The sequence below is a fragment of the Oncorhynchus gorbuscha genome, linkage group LG13 (genome assembly GCF_021184085.1).
Source record: "Oncorhynchus gorbuscha isolate QuinsamMale2020 ecotype Even-year linkage group LG13, OgorEven_v1.0, whole genome shotgun sequence".
Taxonomy (NCBI): domain Eukaryota; kingdom Metazoa; phylum Chordata; class Actinopteri; order Salmoniformes; family Salmonidae; genus Oncorhynchus; species Oncorhynchus gorbuscha.
This window is the reverse complement of record NC_060185.1, coordinates 33,231,893-33,254,002: the sequence shown is the minus strand read 5'-3', so window position 1 is coordinate 33,254,002 and position 22,110 is coordinate 33,231,893. Positions and strand designations below refer to the sequence as shown.

Genomic DNA, 22,110 nt, shown 5'->3' with positions numbered 1-22,110 from the left:
AACTGGATGCAATTTACATTTTGAAACCAGCATTTACTGACTGAGGATCAGAAAATTAATGTATATCTACTTATCAGTTGACTTCCAAAAATAAATAATCGAGAGAGAGAGTACAGGTCAGATGACTCACCTTGTACAGAGAGGTCAAAGGTGGCGAGTTCGCTCTTGATCATCTCTTCACTGGACTTGACCTTGGTCTGAGAGCTGGCCTTCAGAAAGTCTGACTTCCCAAACTTGGCCTTGTCTCCATGAAAGGCCCCGAACTCATCTGAGGCCTCGTTCAGGTTCACCTCAGAGCCCGGCTCGGCCGCGGGGGAGTCTGACTTCTCCGACACAGTGCTGGCAAAGTCCCCAAAGTCATCATCTTCATCCCCACCCAAACCTACCGGCTCACAAGATCCAAAGTCAGCAAAGGCCTCAAACTTGCTGTCGGTCGACACACTATCGTCTGTTGCGAAGGTGGTGATCTTCGTCTGGCAGGTGTGTGTGATGGGGATGTTTTCTGTGCTGCCGAACGGCGTCTCCTTCCTGTGGACTACGTCTGAGGAAGGGAAAGAGGAGGAAACACCAACACCGTCCAGGACCAGATGCTTCTTGGCCTGACCCTGAGCAGACAGGCATTCCTCTCTTTCTGACCAATCATAGCTGGCCAGCCTGCTGACTGCTGACGTTCCGAAGGGGTCAAACTTCATGTCGTCTCCTTCTGTAATGACAACACAAAATACACACTGGTGGCTCTAAGTGGGAAAAGCATAGTGTGCTGAAATGATGGCAACTAGTCAGTCAGCCATGATAGAGTGACAAGGCATCTGGCGAAGCTTTGATGTTATATGAAACATACTTACTGTGGAAGCCATATTCTGTTTCTGATGCTGAATTTGTGTTGACTTATAACAAGCAGCTTTACTTTGGTCAGAGTAACACCCCATCTCCCCTACATTGTGACAGTGAGATCATATGCACTGCATTTAATCTAGTGTTGCACTATAGTGTGTGTGTAAGGGTTCACTTATTAGGATGTGATCACCAGCTTAAAGGAGGGATACAAATCTGAAATTGATTGTGTTCTAAAAATCTATATTTCCAATTGGTGACATAGACGACAGAAAATATAGGGGTACAACATACGTCGCTCACATACAGATACAGACTCACTTGATCTTTACAGTCGTGGGCAAAAGTTGAGAATGGCACAAATATTAATTTTCAAAATTTGCTGCTTCAGTGTCTCAGTGTTACTATGGAATACTGAAGTATAATTACAAGCATTTCATAAGTGTCAAAGGCTTTTATTGACAATTACATTAAGTTGATGCAAAGAGTCAATATTTGCAGTGTTGGCCCTTTTTCAAGACCTCTGCAATCAGCCCTGGCATGCTGTCAATTACCTTCTGGGCCACATCCTGACTGATGGCAGACCATTCTTGCATAATCAATGCATGGAGTTTGTTAGAATTTGTGGGGTTTTGTTTGACCACCCGCCTCTTGAGGATTGACCACAAATTCTCAATGGGATTAAGGTCTGGGGAGTTTCCTGGCCATGGACCCAAAATATCGATGTTTTGTTCCCCGAGCCACTTAGTTATCACTTTTGCCTTATGGCAAGGTGCTCCATCATGCTGGAAAAGGCATTGTTCGTCACCAAACTGTTCCTGGATGGTTGGGAGAAGTTGCTCTCAGAGGATGTGTTGGTACCATTCTTTATTCATGGCTGTGTTCTTAGGCAAAATTGTGAGTGAGCCCACTCCCTCGGCTGAGAAGCAACCCCACACATGAATGGTCTCAGGATGCTTTATTGTTGGCATAACACAGGACTGATGGTAGCGCTCACCTTGTCTTCTCCGGACAAGCTTTTTTCCAGATGCCCCAAACAATTGGAAAGGGGATTCTTCAGAGAAAATGACTTTACCCAAGTCCTCAGCAGTCCAATCCCTGTACCTTTTGCAGAATATCAGTCTGTCCCTGATGTTTTTCCTGGAGAGAAGTGGCTTCTTTGCTGCCCTTTTTGACACCAGGCCATCCTCCAAAAGTCTTCGCCTCACTGTGCGTGCAGATGCACTCACACCTGCCTGCTGCCATTCCTGAGCAAGCTCTGTTCTGGTGGTGCCCCGATCCTGCAGCTGAATCAACTTTAGGAGACGGTCCTGGCGCTTGCTGGCCTTTCTTGGACACCCTGAAGCCTTCTTCACAACAATTGAACCGCACTCTTTGAAGTTCTTGATGAACCGATAAATGGTTTATTTAGGTGCAATCTTACTGGCAGCAATATCCTTGCCTGTGAAGCCCTTTTTGCGCAAAGCAATGATGACGGCATGTTTTTCCTTCCAGGTAACCATGGATGACAGAGGAAGAACAATGATTCCAAGCACCGCCCTCCTTTTGAAGCTTCCAGTCTGTTATTCAAACTCAATCAGCATGACAGAGTGATCTCCTGCCTTGTCCTCGTCAACACTCACACCTGTGTTAACGAGAGAATCACTGACATGTCAGCTGGTCCTTTTGTGGCAGGGCTGAAATACAGTGGAATTTTTGGGGGGGATTCAGTTCATTTGCATGGCAAAGAGGGACTTTGCAGTTAATTGCAATTCATCTGATCACTCTTCAAAACATTCTGGAGTATATGCAAATTGCCATCATAACAAACTGATGCAGCAGACTGAAAATTCATATTTGTGTTATTCTCAAAACTTTTGGCCACGACTGTAATTGTGACAGTGGAATATTTGTTTTGATAATATCAATAGGTTTAGGCTAAAGTGATACTTCGGTATTTTGGCAACGAGGCCCTTTATCTACTTGTGGATACCATTTTTATGTGTCTGTGTCCAGTATGAAGGATGTTAGAGGTAGTATGGTGAGCCAATGCTAACTAGCGTTAGCACAATGACTGGAAGTCCATGGGTATCTGCTTGCATGCAGATAGCGCAATGACTGGAGGTCTATGGGTAACGCTACTTAGCAATTGCACTAGCTAGCAACTTCTTTCAAACCGTATGCCGAGACATAAAAATGGTATCCACAAGTTCATCTGACTCTGGGGAAGTAGATAAAGGGCATCATTGCCAAACTCCCAAAGTATCCCTTTAATTGCTACTGAAAAGGAGAACATGGCATTGACCTCTATTCATGTGATGTGTCACATGTAAATTAACCAAGGGTTGAGTTAGCTGTCCTCTGATACAAATGAAATAGATGTCCTGAGAGGGTTGGCTGCTGGGGCTGAGGTAGATTGGAGATCAGACAGTTCTGAGGCAGATAAGACAGGATATGAGGCCCTGCTGTAGAAAACCTCTCCGTGGTTTTCTCTAGGTGTGTGACAATACTGTAGCACAAACTATTAGGATCAGACAGTTCTGCTAACATGACGATACAAAATGACATCCATTTCATGAGATTGCCATGGCAACGTCAGCCGTGGAGTGGAGCAGTTCTGTCTGTATTGATTATCTACCCCACAAACTGTGTTGTACAAGCAGAACACTGTTCAATTCGGAACATATCAGGCAGGAATCATATAATTACTGGCAACACAAACAAGCACACATTCTTACAAGTGCTCACAGTCACACACTCAGAGATACACACTCCTAAGATACAGTATAACCTGCAGGCACGTGTGGATCCCCGTCAGCGTAGCCTAATGCGTGACACAACCCTTGCACACAAAAAAAAACAATTTGTGAAATTGACAAGGAACTAGTGTAGTAGTAAGCCGAATGTAGCTAGATCATAATCTGCCCTCAGGATAGGGAAGGGAGAAAATAAGACGGTACGCATTTCAGCAATACCAATAGTAATATTTATTACGACAACAAGAGAGAAAGATCACAAAATACTCTGAGAGGTCTATTGTTACAAGAGGTTTGTCAAACTAACACTTGTAAAAGTATATTTGAATCATTTAGAATACTACGGCATGCAGAGTCAGAAAAGAAGAAAAACAAACGGTAAAAGAAAGAAAAGCCCCAGAAGAATATAGATGCAGAATGAGAAGGCACAGTCACAGACTAAAATGAGTAAATCTCGGTAGAAGAAGACACACTGTAGTTGTACTAACAGGGTGGAAAGCAACAGGTTGATTGATAGAAAGAGAATTGAATACAGAACACTTGAAAAGCCAAGGTGATTTAAAGGACAGGTTCAAGGCAGGAGAGTGATTAACCCTTTGAGGACCTGAATGCTTCTCTACTGTTCTCGCCATGATAGTAACTCAAATGTCAACAGCAGACTTTTGAGATAAAATAAATAAGGGTTTTGTCATTTTTAAATCACAACTGTTTGTGTCTTACTACAATTACATAACGTCAACATCATATACATAGGATATATTTCAATGGTCTAATACATTCCATTGCTGAGAATTTGGAGGAAAGGTACGGACCTCCAAATCCATTATTTAGCATGTAAACTTGTCAAGTGATCTAGCTACATTTCTCTCCATTTGTGTTTTTTGCATGATTCTTTATAAAAAAACATTCTCCTCAAGCTCTCAAAGGGTTAAATAAAACAAGTGGACTATCCTACCACAAGACCTTAGAGAGGGTATTCATCTTGTCCAATCACATGTGACAAAATAGATTTAAAGAGACAGTATCATTTTTCTCTCGCTACCTGTTAGTTCTAGGTTCCTGTGTACAAGCTCTTAATAGTAGCCATTCAATAACTAACAACCAGATGGGGTTTCTCAAGACAACAATCTGAACCGAAAATATTTTCCATAACTTGCCTATCCTCATATATACATTTCATCTTCAAATAGTTTACACAACACATTGTTTAAAATAATATCAGGAAGTCTATCTAGTTTGAAAATAAATACGAATCTTCCTGTAATAAAAATACACTATTAAATCTGTATACATAGTCTTTTTTTCTTTCCTTAATAAAAACAACTAGTAATACTGTTATGCATAAAAATGTCATCTTATAATATGTTCTTGTCAATTTCACAAATTGAACAGGCAGGCAAAAGAAGCAAGGCAGGGAGGGTATCACTAACTTCAGTGTGTTCTCAGAGAGCCTGTTCATGGACCCACACATAACAAAACATACCTGAATATCAAAGACAAATGAAAAGGCTTCCTTTTGAGCTGCTCTGACCCAAAGGAGCACCGGGCAGGGAAAAATAGATACTGTCTCTTTAAGGTTGGTTACATTATCTCCAGGATTGAACACAGTGCAAGCATGGTGAGGCTTTCACACTCCCAAGGCCTGCTACTGTACGCTTTCTCAGCGATGAGATTGGTGCTGTCCAAGAACAACAATACTGATTGGATGAACGTGGGTCAGAATAAAAGGAAATGCAATTAACAGGTTCTGGGGAATGTTTTCAATGCTCCACTACACTATCTTCATCATATTAATGGCAACCATTTTGCTGCAGCTCTGGGATCAGTTGCCATTGGTTATTGTATTATTCTCTCCTTCGAGAGTAGCTTAACCATTTCAGTTAAACTGAAAGTTGATTTATTCTGATGTGCAATAGAACTGAAACAAATAAATTGGCATCATTACATCGATCATTTCCGATTTAGAATAACTCAAATGGTCAATTCCTAGATGGAATTTGATTGAGATGCCCCTTGCCCAAACTGATAAAACAAATTAACTGATATGTTGGCTAGTGTTGAAATATTATAGTTTATATAATAAGGACATCTCACTGCAAACTGGGTGCTAAAAGGAGTGTGCTGCTCAAACACAGAGGCTGTAAGGAGAGACCTTGTACTTGAAGGAATATATGAGACATGACATAGAAGATGAGATGCTTGGTAAATTAATTATGATCATGGGAAGGGAGAGGAGAGGGTGCTGATATGGACAATGCCTGGACATTAAGGCTAATTAGATTCCATGAGAGTGTTTCCATTTAGAGGTTCAGGGCAGGGCAGACCCTGAAAGCAGTGCCTTTGTCTGCTATGCCGACCTTTGACCTCTTTGTAGTGATGTGGGCTGTGTGAGACCACTTAGGTTAAGGGAGTTGGAACAAAAGCACTAAGGGAGATTGATACCCAACACTGGGAGTGCCAAGGTATACTATATGGGTACTCTCACACACTATAGGAAAAAATAAAAAATAAATCACTCGTACACATACAAAACACAATCAACCAATCACAGTCACACATACCAACACACAATGAGCAATCAAAACAATTTACTCAATGCAATATTAAACTGTAGAGGTTGAGGTGATTTCTGCCATTCATAAATATGTTCTGCCTTTTCCTAAATACTTTCTTTTCACATAATAAGTATGTCCACTATTATCATCATGCTTGATTTGATAACTGAGCATTAAGTGTCAACATAATATAATCAATCGGAGGAAGAATTTGGCTTGCTGTGATTAAAATGAAAGCCTATTGCAGCATACAGGAACTGGCCATTCTGAAAGTGATGAGAATATATAACATCTCCTGGTACAAAGGCCCATCACCATTACATGGCCCTGTGTTTATCTGCATTCAGCTATTTTAGTCTCATCCCTCAACACACACATAATCACGACTAGGGAGACAACAGGTGCATTGAGGTGATGTGCAATGTGGGCTATGACAGCACAGACAGGGAATGAAGGCCAGTGGTAGCATAGAGCAGACTGACTACATCACATCAACCTGACTGTCTCTCATCAACTCTATATGAATGGAGCTAAGAGGAGGCAGAGAGGCCTGTGCTTTGTGTCTGTGCTACAAACGCTAAACAAATTAACAATAAATTAATTAATCTAAAGTACCTTAATATGTTTAATAAATAATAAATAATAAATAAATATTAAGTGAATAAATACGCTGAAATGAATACCAGGTAATGATGGGTTTGGGAATGAATGACTGGTGGGTGTGATGAGATGATATGATAATAGTGTGTGGCGTTTGACTGTCTCATGATTCAGCAGTGATGTGGATGAGCTAGCTCACTGCTTTGCCTTCTAGTCTAACTCCTGGTTTAGTGCGAGCTAAGGGGCACTGAGGGGGGTGGAGACAGAGGGGCCACCGCCAGGCCTACGATTGGTTCTTTATGTGTGACTGGGCGGGGTCTCACCAGAGGAGGCGCACTAGTTCCTCACCTGTGGCGGGGGGTTGGTGGGCCGAGAGGCCCGGCAGATCCAGAGAGCTGTCTGACATCACGTGCTTCAGGTCTCCACCCATGTCTGACAGCTTCATGTCCAGCTGCACTGAGAGAGCGTCCTCAGAGTCCTCCTTGCCCACGCTGCTGCCCCCGATGGATGGGAGGTCTAGGGACTTGACTGAAGCCGAGTCCTCCTTGCCTACTTGTTTGAAGGCTGCCACCTTATCCACCAGGCTCTTCTCCGAGGCCCCCAGCGCTGTGCAGAACTTGGACGACTGGAAGTCGGTGAAGTCATCTGCTTCGCTTCTGAGGGAAGAGAACGAGCCGCCGGCGCTGTGCTTGTTGTCGTCATATGCCAGGCCTCCTTCCTGAGACAGCTGCTTGAACACGTCATACTTGTCAGAGCCCTGCTGGGGGAGCTGTGGAGTGGTGGTGGTCTCTCCTCTCCCCCGTGCCCTCCCCTCTCCAGACCTCAACCCCTCACCCTTGGCCTCCCCCCCAGAGCTGCCGAAAGCCATGAAGTCTGCAAAGTCATCATGAGACGCTGCCACACCTCCTCCCACATCAGGGCCAATAGGAGCAGCCTCCGAAGAGGAGGTGGGGCCAAAAAGGGAAAAGTCACCAAAGTCCTCGACCCCACCCCCGGGGGGCTTGGCCCTGCCTGGTGGGAGCACTAGGGAGGGGGGCACAGAGGGGAAGGGGCTGGGCTTGATCTCAGCAGGGGTGGGGGCTGTGGGAGCCATAGAGGAGAAGAGATCCAGGTCAGCCATGTTGAGAGGGTTTTTAGGCTGAGAGAGAGAGACTGCTGGTTGTTGTTGTTGATGTAGCTGGTGTTGTAGTTGCGGTAGTGACTGAGAGTTCGGGAAAGCAGGAGGTAAGGCTGGCTGAAACATTTTGGCCTGGTCTGAAGATTCTAGTGGAGAGATGCTGTCGGCGGTTTTAAAGTCTGTGAAGCCATCATCCACACTGACAGACTTGAAATCGGCAAATCCTTCCCCTGCGAAACAAACAGAATAATTGAAAGGCATTGCAAAAGCATTTAACACAGCAGCCAGACAGGGAGGACATTGGCATGACACAGAGTAACATCAGTCGCCTCACTTCCAGTTTTTTCTAATTTCACAATGCTACAAGAAAGAGTGGGGATTAGTTACGCGTCTGTCACATGGAGAGACCTGCGCTGGACTGTAGTCCGAGACACTGCTATGAGAGAACAGCAGCAGCAGACAGCAGTGCACAAACCAGGCTGGGCTGTCTACAGAGACAACACCAGCACATGCACTTGCCATCTGTCAGTCCCTAACTGGGACAGCACATGATTAAGCTACGACTTCAGAGGAATGAAGTCCCTTCCTACAATCTACAAAGACTTCCTCAGTATGTTTTTAGATTTTTAGAACCACACAATCATGACAGGAGGGCTATAAGAAAACCTACAGAGGAAAAGTGGGTAGAGAGTTGTGGTTGTAGTGGCTGTTCACACCACTGCTGTTTTGTGGGAAAGATTGAACTAATGGGCTCACTACGGAGAGTGACTCTGGCAGGCAACTCAGAGGAAAGGTCACTGCAATCAGACTCAGGCAGGACTTACTGGAGTCATGGGAGCTGCTGTCCCCATCAGAAACTGTTCTAGTGAAACAGCATTCTTCTTGGTACACAGTCTCTCTCCAACCTATTTCTGTCTACCTACAAAAACAAGTCATCCAAATTATTTTTTCCTCCAAGGCTGCTGTGACTTTGTGTTTGAAGGTCCGTCAGTTTCTTCCTCTAGCCATCTGTTGAGTACAGGGACTATCTCAGAGCCCAGTCCCACGACGCACTATCTGTCAAAAGGCTTGGAAGCTGTGGGGTTTGGCTTGTGAACTGCATGTGTGTGACCCAGCCCAGAGCCAAGGAGGAGGGAGAGCTCTACTTACCTACTGGTTTCCTGTCACCTGGTGGCTCTAGCTGTCGGAACACACTGTATTTGTCTCCGTCAAAATCTGGGTCAAACGAGATAAACAAAACAGATACGCTTTCAACTGAATGATAAATGACAGCATATTTGGCAGGCAGGCAAATGTACTGTACTACAATACCACTCAAATACTATTAGGCAAGTATTCTACGACAAACATCAGAAATGTCTTCTATTTTCTACACATCTGTTAGTTGTGGTGGAGGATGTGTATCAGTAGTGATTAGTTGTTTCAAGACTAGTCATTCAACTGAGACTGCTCTTCTCTGTATCACGGAGGCGCTCCGCACCGCTAAAGCTAACTCTCTCTCCTCTGCTCTCATCCTTCTAGACCTATCGGCTGCCTTCGATACTGTGAACCATCAGATCCTCCTCTCCACCCTCTCCGAGTTGGGCATCTCCGGCGCGGCCCACGCTTGGATTGCGTCCTACCTGACAGGTCGCTCCTACCAGGTGGCGTGGCGAGAATCTGTCTCCTCACCACGCGCTCTCACCACTGGTGTCCTCCAGGGCTCTGTTCTAGGCCCTCTCCTATTCTCGCTATACACCAAGTCACTTGGCTCTGTCATAACCTCACATGGTCTCTCCTATCATTGCTATGCAGACGACACACAATTAATCTTCTCCTTTCCCCCTTCTGATGACCAGGTGGCGAATCGCATCTCTGCATGTCTGGCAGACATATCAGTGTGGATGACGGATCACCACCTCAAGCTGAACTTCGGCAAGACGGAGCTGCTCTTCCTCCCGGGGAAGGACTGCCCGTTCCATGATCTCGCCATCACGGTTGACAACTCCATTGTGTCCTCCTCCCAGAGCGCTAAGAACCTTGGCGTGATCCTGGACAACAAACTGTCGTTCTCAACTAACATCAAGGCGGTGGCCCGTTCCTGTAGGTTCATGCTCTACAACATCCGCAGAGTACGACCCTGCCTCACACAGGAAGCGGCGCAGGTCCTAATCCAGGCACTTGTCATCTCCCGTCTGGATTACTGCAACTCGCTGTTGGCTGGGCTCCCTGCCTGTGCCATTAAACCCCTACAACTCATCCAGAACGCCGCAGCCCGACTAGTGTTCAACCTTCCCAAGTTCTCTCACGTCACCCCGCTCCTCCGCTCTCTCCACTGGCTTCCAGTTGAAGCTCGCATCCGCTACAAGACCATGGTGCTTGCCTACGGAGCTGTGAGGGGAACGGCACCTCAGTACCTCCAGGCTCTGATCAGGCCCTACACCCAAATAAGGGCACTGCGTTCATCCACCTCTGGCCTGCTCGCCTCCCTACCACTGAGGAAGTACAGTTCCCGCTCAGCTCAGTCAAAACTGTTCGCTGCTCTGGCTCCCCAATGGTGGAACAAACTCCCTCATGACGCCAGGACAGCGGAGTCAATCACCACCTTCCGGAGACACCTGAAACCCCACCTCTTTAAGGAATACCTAGGATAGGATAAAGTAATCCTTCTCACCCCCTCCCCCCTTAAAATATTTAGATGCACTATTGTAAAGTGGTTGTTCCACTGGATGTCATAAGGTGAATGCACCAATTTGTAAGTCGCTCTGGATAAGAGCGTCTGCTAAATGACTTAAATGTAAATGTTGTTGAGGTGTGTGTGTGTGTGTGTGTGTGTGTGTGTGTGTGTGTGTGTGTGTGTGTGTGTGTGTGTGTGTGTGTGTGTGTGTGTGTGTGTGTGTGTGTGTGTGTGTGTGTGTGTGTGTGTGTGTGTGTGTGTGTTGTAGGGCCAGATGAGTGTGTACCTGAGGCAGGCTGCTGAGTGGGCTCTGGAGGCTCCTCCACAGAGAGCTGCTTGAAGACAGCATACTTATCAGAGGATGACGAGGAGGAGCCAGAGACCGGAGTCAGAATGGCAGGAGCACTGCAGACAGACAACACACCATGCTCAGTCCACAGGGGAGTCTGGGGCTGCGTCCCAAATGGCACCCCATTCCCTACATAGTGCACTACTTTTGACCAGGGTCCTGGTCAAAGGTACTGCACTATGTATGTAGGGAATAGGGTGCCATTGGGGACACACCGTGGGGTCAATGCTGCGCCCATCTCCTCTACCTTAATCCCCTTAAGCTGCCTGAGCTGATTGGACACATACAATGGTGAAATTCCACTGCAGTTGTACACCATACTGGACTGCAGATAAGACCCAGGAATCAAAAGCCTGGAGGGAATGAGGGATCTCTCCTGAAGCCTTCCACTGAACATCATCTCGTTAAGAGCCATTGTACTGCTGCTGTCAGAGTACACCTTTCTATCCTGACTGGCTGAAGATTCAGCATGGGGCTTCCTTTAAATTAGAAAGGGATCTGAAACCGGGGGGATTGGAGATACGCAGGAGGAAACAATTAAGCTTTTGTTTTTGAGGAAGTGGAAGGGGATTGTAAAGTGACTATGCCACTCAGACGTTAGATCCTTTATTTCCACATTCTCTTTGTCTTATAAGATAACGGGCTTTGGGCTGCCTCTCCCTGAGAGACAGACTCCCCACGCAGGGATTGAAAAGTAATATAAAGCAACTCTACTGTCCACTGAAATGGATTCATTAAGAGATGGCGAGGTGCAATTGTTATGCTGGAGAAACTACTACAATCAACTAAGTGACCATGTACTTCTTACCCACAATACCTGGATAAGATGTAGAATTCAGCTTTACTTCCATACAGAATGTGTAATCTGATTTATAGTAATACCAAACACTGATCCAGCCACTGAAGTCAGTCACTCACTCCAGTCCGTCACTCCAGTCAGTCAGTCCAGTCACTCACTCCAGTCAGTCCGTCACTCCAGTCAGTCCGTCACTCCAGTCAGTCCGTCACTCCAGTCAGTCCGTCACTCCAGTCAGTCCGTCACTCCAGTCAGTCCGTCACTCCAGTCAGTCCGTCACTCCAGTCAGTCCGTCACTCCAGTCAGTCCGTCACTCCAGTCAGTCCGTCACTCCAGTCAGTCCGTCACTCCAGTCAGTCCGTCACTAAGGTCAGTCCGTCACTAAGGTCAGTCCGTCACTAAGGTCAGTCCGTCACTTAGTCACTCCACTCAGTCACTCCACTCAGTCAGTCAGTCCAGTCAGTCAGTCAGTCCAGTCAGTCACTCCAGTCAGTCAGTCACTCCAGTCAGTCACTCCAGTCAGTCAGTCCGTCACTCCAGTCAGTCAGTCCGTCACTCCAGTCAGTCAGTCAGTCACTCCAGTCAGTCAGTCCGTCACTCCAGTCAGTCAGTCCGTCACTCCAGTCAGTCAGTCAGTCCGTCACTCCAGTCAGTCAGTCAGTCAGTCAGTCAGTCCGTCACTCCAGTCAGTCAGTCCGTCACTCCAGTCAGTCAGTCCGTCACTCCAGTCAGTCAGTCCGTCACTCCAGTCAGTCAGTCAGTCAGTCACTCCAGTCAGTCAGTCAGTCACTCCAGTCAGTCAGTCAGTCACTCCAGTCAGTCAGTCCGTCACTCCAGTCAGTCAGTCCGTCACTCCAGTCAGTCAGTCCGTCACTCCAGTCAGTCAGTCCGTCACTCCAGTCAGTCAGTCCGTCACTCCAGTCCGTCAGTCCGTCACTCCAGTCCGTCACTCCAGTCCGTCAGTCCGTCACTCCAGTCAGTCAGTCCGTCACTCCAGTCAGTCAGTCCGTCACTCCAGTCAGTCAGTCCGTCACTCCAGTCAGTCAGTCCGTCACTCCAGTCAGTCAGTCCGTCACTCCAGTCAGTCAGTCCGTCACTCCAGTCAGTCAGTCCGTCACTCCAGTCAGTCAGTCCGTCACTCCAGTCAGTCAGTCCGTCACTCCAGTCAGTCCATCACTCCAGTCAGTCCAGTCAGTCAGTCAGTCAGTCAAGTCACTCCAGTCAGTCAGTCAGTCCAGTCACTCCAGTCAGTCAGTCACTCCAGTCAGTCAGTCACTCCAGTCAGTCAGTCACTCCAGTCAGTCAGTCACTCCCTCAAGTCAGTCAGTCAGTCAGTCAGTCAGTCAGTCAGTCAGTCAGTCAGTCAGTCAGTCAGTCAGTCAGTCAGTCAGTCAGTCACTCCGTTAGTCACTCCCTCCATTCAGTCAGTCAGTCAGTCAGTCACTCCCTCCAGTCAGTCAGTCAGTCAGCACTGTACCTGTTCTGGTGCAGAGAGGATGTGGTGGTGGGGAAGGTTTCCCCTGACTCCCCCTGGAACTCAGTGAAGGGCTGATCCCCTCCTCCTGCCCTGGGGGCCTCCTGGAAGTCCTGGAAGTCATCATCGTCTGCTTTCCCCTAAACACACCACCAAGACGATGGACACATGAGTGTCTACTAAAAGTGTCTACTAAATGGCATAAATTAAACATACTATTATACATAATGTGAAATGAAACCACATGTATCTGTATATACTATGGAGGCTTGGTTGGCCCATTGGCTGGATGTGTTACCTGTACATGTGGGAAGTTGGTGATGAAGTTGGTGGGTGGTTGGACCGAGGGTAAAGGAGCAGCAGGAGGAGCCCTGCCCATGACTGTTGGTGCAGGCATGGCCATGGACACGGGGACAGAGGGCTGAGTCATCATGGGCTGCTGGTGTTGGTGCTGGATGACAGGGGCCATAGCCATGGCCAGGGCAGGCAGGTTGGGCACCGGGGGAGAGGGGAACTGGCTCAGGATCTCCACATTCATGGCTGGAAGACCACTCTGCAGGGGGGGGATGAACAGGGATCAGTGGTCAGGTTCAGATGAGGCATCGTCTCCAGAATGATGGACTGTTAGTGTGACATTACTGAAAGTCCAAGTTAATGTGCTTAATGCGTTAATGTGGATTTTCATATGTTAGACATTTACAAAGTTACTTAAACGGGGGCATTAAACATCGCAAAGTCACCGTGATCATATATTATACAGACAATACTGTCAGTATGAGTGCATCGTTATTATAAAGCAGTGATGCTGGAAAATTGAGATTTTTTCATCCAACTCAATCATCTATTAACATTCTATTCCATCCAGCAGGAACCAGACAGATGTTTTGCTGAAATAAATTATTAATTAAAGTCAAGTTCCATTTTAACAGCCTTCACTGGCGTGGCTTCCCAAACCTTTTCATCACTCTACAAAGGATGCAGCTCATGGCGGCACTCCCTCAAGGCTCTTACATTTACATAACTAAATAAGTGTTATTATTCTCGCTGTGGCAGGTGGCGGTGGAGTGCAGATTGAGTTGTGAGGTGCCTGGGGGTGCTGGTGAGCGGCAGGGCAGATAAGAGGTCTGCTGTCACACTAGGCTGAGAGGAGATCCAGTCACCTTCACCTGGCTGCCTGAGCTCAGTCACACCACCACCACCACCACCACCACCCTCCCAGAGCAGAGATTCAGCACAGTCACTCACTATCAGTCTCAACTGCACACGTCGTAGCATGTCTCAACTGCACACGGCGTAGCATGTCTCAACTGCACACGTCGTAGCATGTCTCAACTGCACACGTCGTAGCATGTCTCAACTGCACACGTCGTAGCATGTCTCAACTGCACACGTCGTAGCATGTCTCAACTGCACACGTCATAGCATGTCTCAACTGCACACAAATGCCTACCTGTGCCACACCAATCAGAGCAAGGACTGTGTAGAGCTCCTCCTTGGTCAGCATGCCAGGCGTGGTGCGATTGGCTGAGGCCCAGATCTGGCCCAGTGCTTCCCTGGGCAGGCCTGAGGACATCAGGATGGGGTAGAGCTTGGCTGTGTCGATGCCCCCCGGAGTCATGGTGAACTGCAGGACCTTTTTGAACATCTCTGGAAAGGAGAAAGATAAGGCATAGCAACAGGTCAAACATATTACAGAAAGACTGGGTAGAACTAGGAAGTTTTCTCTGATTGACTTGTTGGAAAGGATTTGAGTAGACACAATAGACCATAATACATAATTGGTAGAAATCTGTTCCAAAACGTAGGCGTTTACCTGGGATGAGGCTGTCGTTGTAGAGCCAGCCTGGTACCAAGGGCTGGATGTGCTCTTGTTGAGGGTAACCACCAACACCTGCTGTCAGCAACACAGGGACAGTTAGGTTAGGAGCTGAAGCAGAGACTTCGGGCTGGTTGTACTACCTGCTCTGCATCTCACCAGACCAGAGCCTGCCTGTATAGTATTCTCCACCTTCTGGAGATCTGAGTAGAAGTGTAATGCTGCTCTGCACTGATTCACTAAGGATGCATCCCAAATGGCACCCTAGTGCATTACCTTTGACCCATATGGATCTGGTCAAAAGTAGTGCACTATAACGGGAATCAGGTGCCATTTGGGATGCCACATCCTAAGCTTCCTGGTGCTTCATACAACTATTCATCTGTCCTTGGACCAGTACCAACTACTCCAACAACTCCTGAGAGGGAAGAGAGGGTTGGATTTGGGTTGTCAAACAAATAAATGGGCCTGTCTCTGCAATTCATACTAACATTGATCTAAATCTTCTGTGCAACCATGAGGTCATTTTTTCATTAGTGTACTAGGGTGGAGTTAGTGTAAAAACAGGTGTAAAAGCAGCTCCTAAAATACACTTAACAAGGTGCATTTGGAGAGGAAGATGCCTCAATGGAAGCCTCAGACTAGTACGTCGAAATGACAAATGTTGACTCAAGCAGCAAATCCTCTCATCAGACCTCTACGATGAGGAACCTCCACATTTCCCTGGGACAGACAGCGAGCGACTGAGGAGAAAGACAAACAAACGAGAGAAAATAGATAGTAGCAGAGTGTCAGAGCGGCTGAGTGGCAGAAAGGCTGAGTGTCAGAGGGGCTGAGCGACAGAGGGGCTGAGCGACAGAGGGGCTGAGCGACAGAGGGGCTGAGCGACAGAGGGGCTGAGCGACAGAGGGGCAGAGCAGCAGAAACACAGAGCGGCTGAGTGGTAGAGCAGCAGAAACACAGAGCGGCTGAGTGGCAGAGCAGCAGAAACACAGAGCGGCTGAGTGGCAGAGCAGCAGAAACACAGAGCGGCTGAGTGGCAGAGCAGCAGAAACACAGAGCGGCTGAGTGGCAGAGCAGCAGAAACACAGAGCGGCTGAGTGGCAGAGCAGCAGAAACACAGAGCGGCTGAGTGGCAGAGCAGCAGAAACACAGAGCGGCTGAGTGGCAGAGCAGCAGAAACACAGAGCGGCTGAGTGGCAGAGCAGCAGAAACACAGAGCGGCTGAGTGGTAGAGCAGCAGAAACACAGAGCGGCTGAGTGGTAGAGCAGCAGAAACACAGAAACACAGCGGCTGAGTGGCAGAGCAGAAACAGAAGTGGTAGAGCAGCAGAAACACAGAGCGGCTGAGTGGCAGAGCAGCAGAAACACAGAGCGGCTGAGTGGCAGAGCAGCAGAAACACAGAGCGGCTGAGTGGTAGAGCAGCAGAAAGGCAGAGCGGCTGAGTGGTAGAGCAGCAGAAACACAGAGCGGCTGAGTGGCAGAGCAGCAGAAACACAGAGCGGCTGAGTGGTAGAGCAGCAGAAACACAGAGCGGCTGAGTGGCAGAGCAGCAGAAACACAGAGCGGCTGAGTGGCAGAGCAGCAGAAACACAGAGCGGCTGAGTGGTAGAGCAGCAGAAAGGCAGAGCGGCTGAGTGGTAGAGCAGCAGAAAGGCAGAGCGGCATGCAGAATCCGACTGAGGCACCAGCTCTAGACCCACGGGACTCCAGTAGGTACGGGTCAAACCAAGCGTAGCATCTCATCCATGTTAAACCCAAGCAGTCAGCAGTCAGCAGCACGCGTCAGTCTCTCTCTGACGGCGTCAAATGACACCGATTCCCTACAGAGCTCTATTTAGGGAATAGGGGCCAAGCAGAAAGATTCCTCAGCTATAAAGGAGAGTCCCGAAGCACTTACCCAACAAAACAGGATGAATGACATCAAGAGCTTTTAGGGTTGGTTAGTATGATTTCCATTACAGATAGGACAATCAAGAGAACCATCAGGGGTAAAATCACATTGTCTCAAGTCTTATTAGTCAACGTTGAAGTGTTTGCTGCAAAATAAGAGAGAGGAATCAGGGGCATTCAAACATTTGCTTGAAAAAACAGGCCCCATGCTCCGCGCTGATTGTGTGTTAATTCTGCAGTGATCGAAGGCAGAGAAAGAGACTGTTAATAAATGGTTTCTTTTCTCACCACCATCACTACTGGTTTGGGGAAGAGGGGGGTCGGCTGCTGGTGAGGGGGCTGTGGGCCCCAGTGCTGGTGCCTCTGGTTGTGGTGTTTCTATAGTGAAAGCAGAACTCAGGTCCCCAGGAGCCTCAGCCCAGTTCCGGGCCTTGGTGCTGGAATGAAACTGGGCCGAGACTGTAGCTCGGTTAGGGGCCAGGGTCCTCTGGGACTTAAAGCTAACCTGGGCCTTCTTTTCAGCCGTTAAATCACACGAGGAGAACAGTTTCTCTTCCAGGGATGGGCCTAGAGAGGTGGGTGAGGAGGAACACAGCTGATTGATATCACAACCATTCATAATGCCTGTTTCTTAGTTCTATTGGCCCCTGAGGGTAGAGCGAATTTGGGTTCAACAGAAACTGACCATCATTACTTTACAGCTGTCAGTCAGTGTGCAAATCTCAACTCAGGGACACTAAGAGTGTAGAAATGTAGTGCTTCAGCAGCTTCACACATTACATGACAAATATGTTCAACTTCTGCACCTAGATGGAGCCACTGGCTACTTACTGAATGCTACTGATAGGCTAGGCTATCACTTTCCAAATCGGTGGCACTGGCAGCATATCAAAGAGCTAGAGCAGTGGTGTCAAACTCATTTTGCCCCGGAGGCCGCATTAGGCCTTCAGCGAGGTCCGGAGGGCCGCACTAAAAATTGGTTGGAATTTTCGATGGTCCATGTCGGTTTAGCTTTCATTTCGGTGATTATAAGCGAGCTGGAAACAGTCAAGAAACTGTAGGAATATAGGTCCATTATAATTTCTACAGTTTCTACCTGGTTTTAGTCATTAAAAATGACCACCCGCGGACAGGATTGGACACCCTCGCAGGCCGGATCTGGCCGTATGTTTGACACCCCTGTGCTAGAGCAGGTTTGCGCCATCTAATTGGATCATGACAGATGGGAGACAAGTACCAGCTCTGTCTCCTGTCCTCCTGATGTGTTTACTGTCTGTCAGAATCTTCCATCTCTTCCTCACTAGAACTGGCTTATCAGGGCCTCTGCCAGCCAGAGTGAGCAGTGACAGTCACGTGTTACTGGGAGTATTCTACTAAATGTCAGTACTGGTTTACTTTGTAGTGTGCGTTAACTTAAAGGCTGAAGCGATCTGACCATCTGTCGTGCCGTCTGTATGCTTACACACAGTAAACTGACTACAAACCAAGTCTGACGCTAGAGAGTCTTCAACACCACGATGCGGTACGGCTTATTGTCGCATCAGCAGCACTGGTCACAATTTCCACACTGTGTTATTGGTTGATTATGAACACTAAACACTGACTTAATAGGTTGATGTGAACAAAAAACAGTTACCTTGAAATGCAGATGGGGAGCTGGAGTTGACAGTAGAGTGTTGGGTGGCAGTAAGAATGGACATAGTGGCAGGGAGGGACTGGGGGAAGGGGGCAGAGGAGGGTCTCTGACCAGGACCTGGGTCTAAAGAATGGGGATGGGCCTGGGAGGAGGGGGGTAAGGAGGAAGAAGCATCTAAGGGACCCTGCATAAAGTCACTAAACTCGTCATCGGGGAAAGCAGGCGGGAGGGAGTGAGAGGTGACAGAAGAGTGAGATGGCGATGAGTCTGTAAAAATGGAGAAATAATGATAATGGCAGAACAAGACAACACAGGCTACGATGACGGGAGGTGGACACGGTGCACAGTGCTATAGTAGTGAAACAAAGGCTAGTTTGTGCAGGATCAGAAAATGTATGACACATTTAAGATATCATTGTATATGTTTATCATATGAAATAATAAATATGATAATGTCCATAGTTAGTATGAACTAAGGATGTCAGATCAGTTAATAAATAAATAAATACGGTGTTTAGTTTGATGTTTGCTAATAGACAACATTCGGTAACGCACAAGGTAATGACAGTGAGAGACACAGTAGGTCAAGTTAAAGATTTTTTTAAAAGTGAAACGTGACAGAAAAACAGAAGATTATGTTGGTCTCCTACTAAGTATGATATAATCTTTGTGAGAGACAGAGGCAGATACAAACTGCTCTGTCCATTGCAACAGCTGCTGTCACATAGGCTGGTGACTGCCAGCCTGTCTGTCTCGTCTGGGTGTGTGCCTACACCCCAGAGGCAGCCTTATTCTCAGAGGAGGCGGTTCAGTCAGGCAGCAGGGGAGTGGAGCTGTGTCCTGACTTCTGGAAGACAGATAAGGAGGAAACACAGAGTGAAGGACAATGACTGTACTGATGAGTGTACCTGGCTTCTTGGGGTGTGAGGATGGCGTGGGGTGCATCTTGGCGTCTCTGCTGAACCCGTCCAGGTTGCCTTTGATGGCCTCCAGCGCGTCGTCCCGACTCGCCCCCATCTGTCCCTGTGGATGGGACAAAGCAGGGCTCAGGAGGGGAATGTGTCTAAACTGACAGCATGGATGCATTCTACATTGCACCCCATGTGTCTTTATCACACTGTGGGAACTGGGACAGAACGAGGGCAGTACTGAGGCAGTAGCCAGGCATGATGATGATGTGGCTCACCTTGGGTTTGACGCTGCTCAGCAGCCTCAGCTTCTGTTTCTGCTCCTCAAACTGCCTCCTCTTCCTGTCCTCCTCCAGCATCCGCTGCTGCTGCTCTAGACGCTTCCTACACAACACACAGAGAGCATACAACTACCACACACTGACCACATAGACAGACAGAACAACATGTAGAGAGAGAAAAACAGAGGGGAAAGAGAGAGAGAGGGAGGGAGGGAGTGAGGGAGAGTAAGGGAGAGCAAGATAGACAGAGACAGAGAAAGGCCCTTACTGGTGTTCCTCGGCCATCTGTTTCTGCATGTCGGCAGTGTACTGGGGCCCGGGGCCCCTCATGCTCATGAACTGTGGCTGGCCCATGAACTGCATCCCAGGGGCCTGCATTCCCATGGCCATCCCACCCTGCACAGAATGAACGCACGCACACACACAAAGCGGAGGTCTCGTTAGCAATCATAGCATTCAATATTATCACAGCAGTAGCAGGAAACCAATGCATTTCTAAAGTGGTTGTCATACAGCAGTCACTGCATAACTACAACCACTTAGACTGGGAAAAATGTGTGCTATTAACACTATGCAATGCAGAGATGTCCTAACATGACAGCAGTGAATGGAGGAAAAGTTGTCATTTGATAAAAGAAAGAGCAAAGAGACCTAGATAAAGGCAGAGGATTTGGTAAGGATGAGGCAATACCCTGCAAAGGGCTCCTTCTTCTAAATGTCTAGCCTGAATGAGAGAGGTAGCTTGAGGCAGTCTGCTCTCTTATAAAGAGCAGCATTACAGGAGAGGTGGTCTTGCCCTCCTTCTTTTGGCTTATTTAAAACCTCAGAGGACCACATTGCCAGTAATGTAAAACAGAGTACCTTCACTCTAGAGTAGGGGTGTCAAACTCATTCCACGGAGGGCCGAGTGTCTGCAGGCTTTTGGTTTTTCCTTTCAATTAAGACCTAGACAACCAGGTGAGGGGAGCTCTTTATTAATTAGTTTTAATTAATTAATCAATCAAGTACAAGGGAGGAGTGAAAACCTGCAGACACTCGGCCCTCAGTTGAATGAGTTTGACACGTGCTCTAGAGTAATGAAAGGAATATGTTGTGGCCATTGCCTTCAAATACACACACTCATACACGCACACACAACCCACCTGCATAGGCATGGCACCAGGAGGCATCTGGCCCCCGAAGTTCATTCCCATCATTCCTTGCATGTTGGGCTGCATTTGGACTTGAACCATACCAGGGAATCCCTGTTGTTGCTGCTGCTGCTGCATGGGCATCATACCTGGATGAAAACACACAACAAATGTCCAGTCAATCATAAGCTCTGCAAATGGCTATACTGACAAAAGGTTGTTGCAAACCGTAAAGATAACATGTAGTCATTAAAGCGTGAACATGTACTATATAAGTAGAGTTGGCCCAACTGGACGGGAGTGTGCTAATGGAACTCCCCCAGACATAGGCTAGATGAGCATTGTGCCAGTGAATGATTATTTCTAACACATTTCCTGGACAGCGAAGAGTAAACAGAGGCTTGGAAACAACCCAATCTGTTTTGCCTGTGTGAGTGGAGTGCTGTGACAGCTCAGAGTAAAACAGAGGAGTACTAGGGAATAGAACTAGAGAGTGCGTTTGTTTGCACAGATGCTCTGGCTGACAGTCCTCCTGGAGCCTCCACATGATTTACCATATAACGCCCCAACCGGGCTGAATAATGGGTTATGGCTCATCCAAACAAAGTGCTGCATGCATTCTGATGCGTATTGAAACATCTAACGACCCCCAAAACAGCCACAAGGGTGTGTGTGTGTTTGTTTACCTAATAATCTATCAGGAACAGATAGGACATAAGCCTAGGCCCTATGTATTGTATTTGACTGATGGTGTTGTTGATAGTGCACAATGCACATCTGAACTGACTTCACTCTGATAGATAAACATCCTTATGAGTTATTGGTTAGGTCTATTTACTGAATTCAAAAATGTCTCAAGAAACCAGGGCACATAGGAGAGTGAAGTGCCTGGGGAGATTTGGAAAAGTAGTGCTGACTGACAGGACACGTCCCTAATGGCACACTATTCCCTATATAGTGCACAACTGGTCAAAAGTACTGCACTAAATAGGGAGCCATTTGGGTTGTAGAGTGTAGGATGACTCACCTTGTGGCGGTCCCAGGCCCCCTCCAACAGGATAAATAAAACTGCAGGAGAAGGAAAAACACAGGTCAATAACACAGCTAGAGACAAGCCTAAAGGGAATACTAATGGAGAACATCTAGGCTGAAATCATTCAACTGTCACTCATATAGGTTCAGAGATGTTAGAAATCAAACTGGATGGACAACAGAAATAGAGGAAGGACTGAAAACAAACTAAATATAACTATTGTAAAAATGGATTGTGTCTGCAAAATGTGTATAATATGTATAAACTGAAGGTAGTGTCATTGTTTATTCGTTTAC

General features: G+C 47.3%; 1 protein-coding gene across 9 annotated transcripts in view; it reads right to left on the bottom strand.

The window, feature by feature from the left end:
* LOC123992745 (synergin gamma-like) overlaps window positions 1-22,110 on the bottom strand; it is a 46,993-nt gene that overhangs the window by 13,200 nt on the left and 11,683 nt on the right. For 3 of the 9 annotated variants that reach the window (XM_046294221.1, XM_046294223.1, XM_046294224.1), the window contains exons 2-16: window positions 21,809-21,849; window positions 20,794-20,930; window positions 19,920-20,047; window positions 19,649-19,754; window positions 19,371-19,485; window positions 18,463-18,729; window positions 17,115-17,393; window positions 14,930-15,010; window positions 14,567-14,763; window positions 13,415-13,669; window positions 13,120-13,256; window positions 10,784-10,902; window positions 8,991-9,056; window positions 7,073-8,071; window positions 131-703 (exon numbers count right to left, since the gene is read on the bottom strand). In XM_046294221.1, the coding sequence (XP_046150177.1) occupies window positions 131-703; window positions 7,073-8,071; window positions 8,991-9,056; window positions 10,784-10,902; window positions 13,120-13,256; window positions 13,415-13,669; window positions 14,567-14,763; window positions 14,930-15,010; window positions 17,115-17,393; window positions 18,463-18,729; window positions 19,371-19,485; window positions 19,649-19,754; window positions 19,920-20,047; window positions 20,794-20,930; window positions 21,809-21,849 (3,500 nt within the window). The remainder of the gene's footprint in view (window positions 1-130; window positions 704-7,072; window positions 8,072-8,990; window positions 9,057-10,783; window positions 10,903-13,119; window positions 13,257-13,414; window positions 13,670-14,566; window positions 14,764-14,929; window positions 15,011-17,114; window positions 17,394-18,462; window positions 18,730-19,370; window positions 19,486-19,648; window positions 19,755-19,919; window positions 20,048-20,793; window positions 20,931-21,808; window positions 21,850-22,110) is intronic. The other 6 variants (XM_046294228.1, XM_046294229.1, XM_046294222.1 and 3 more) reach the window with 5 other exon arrangements.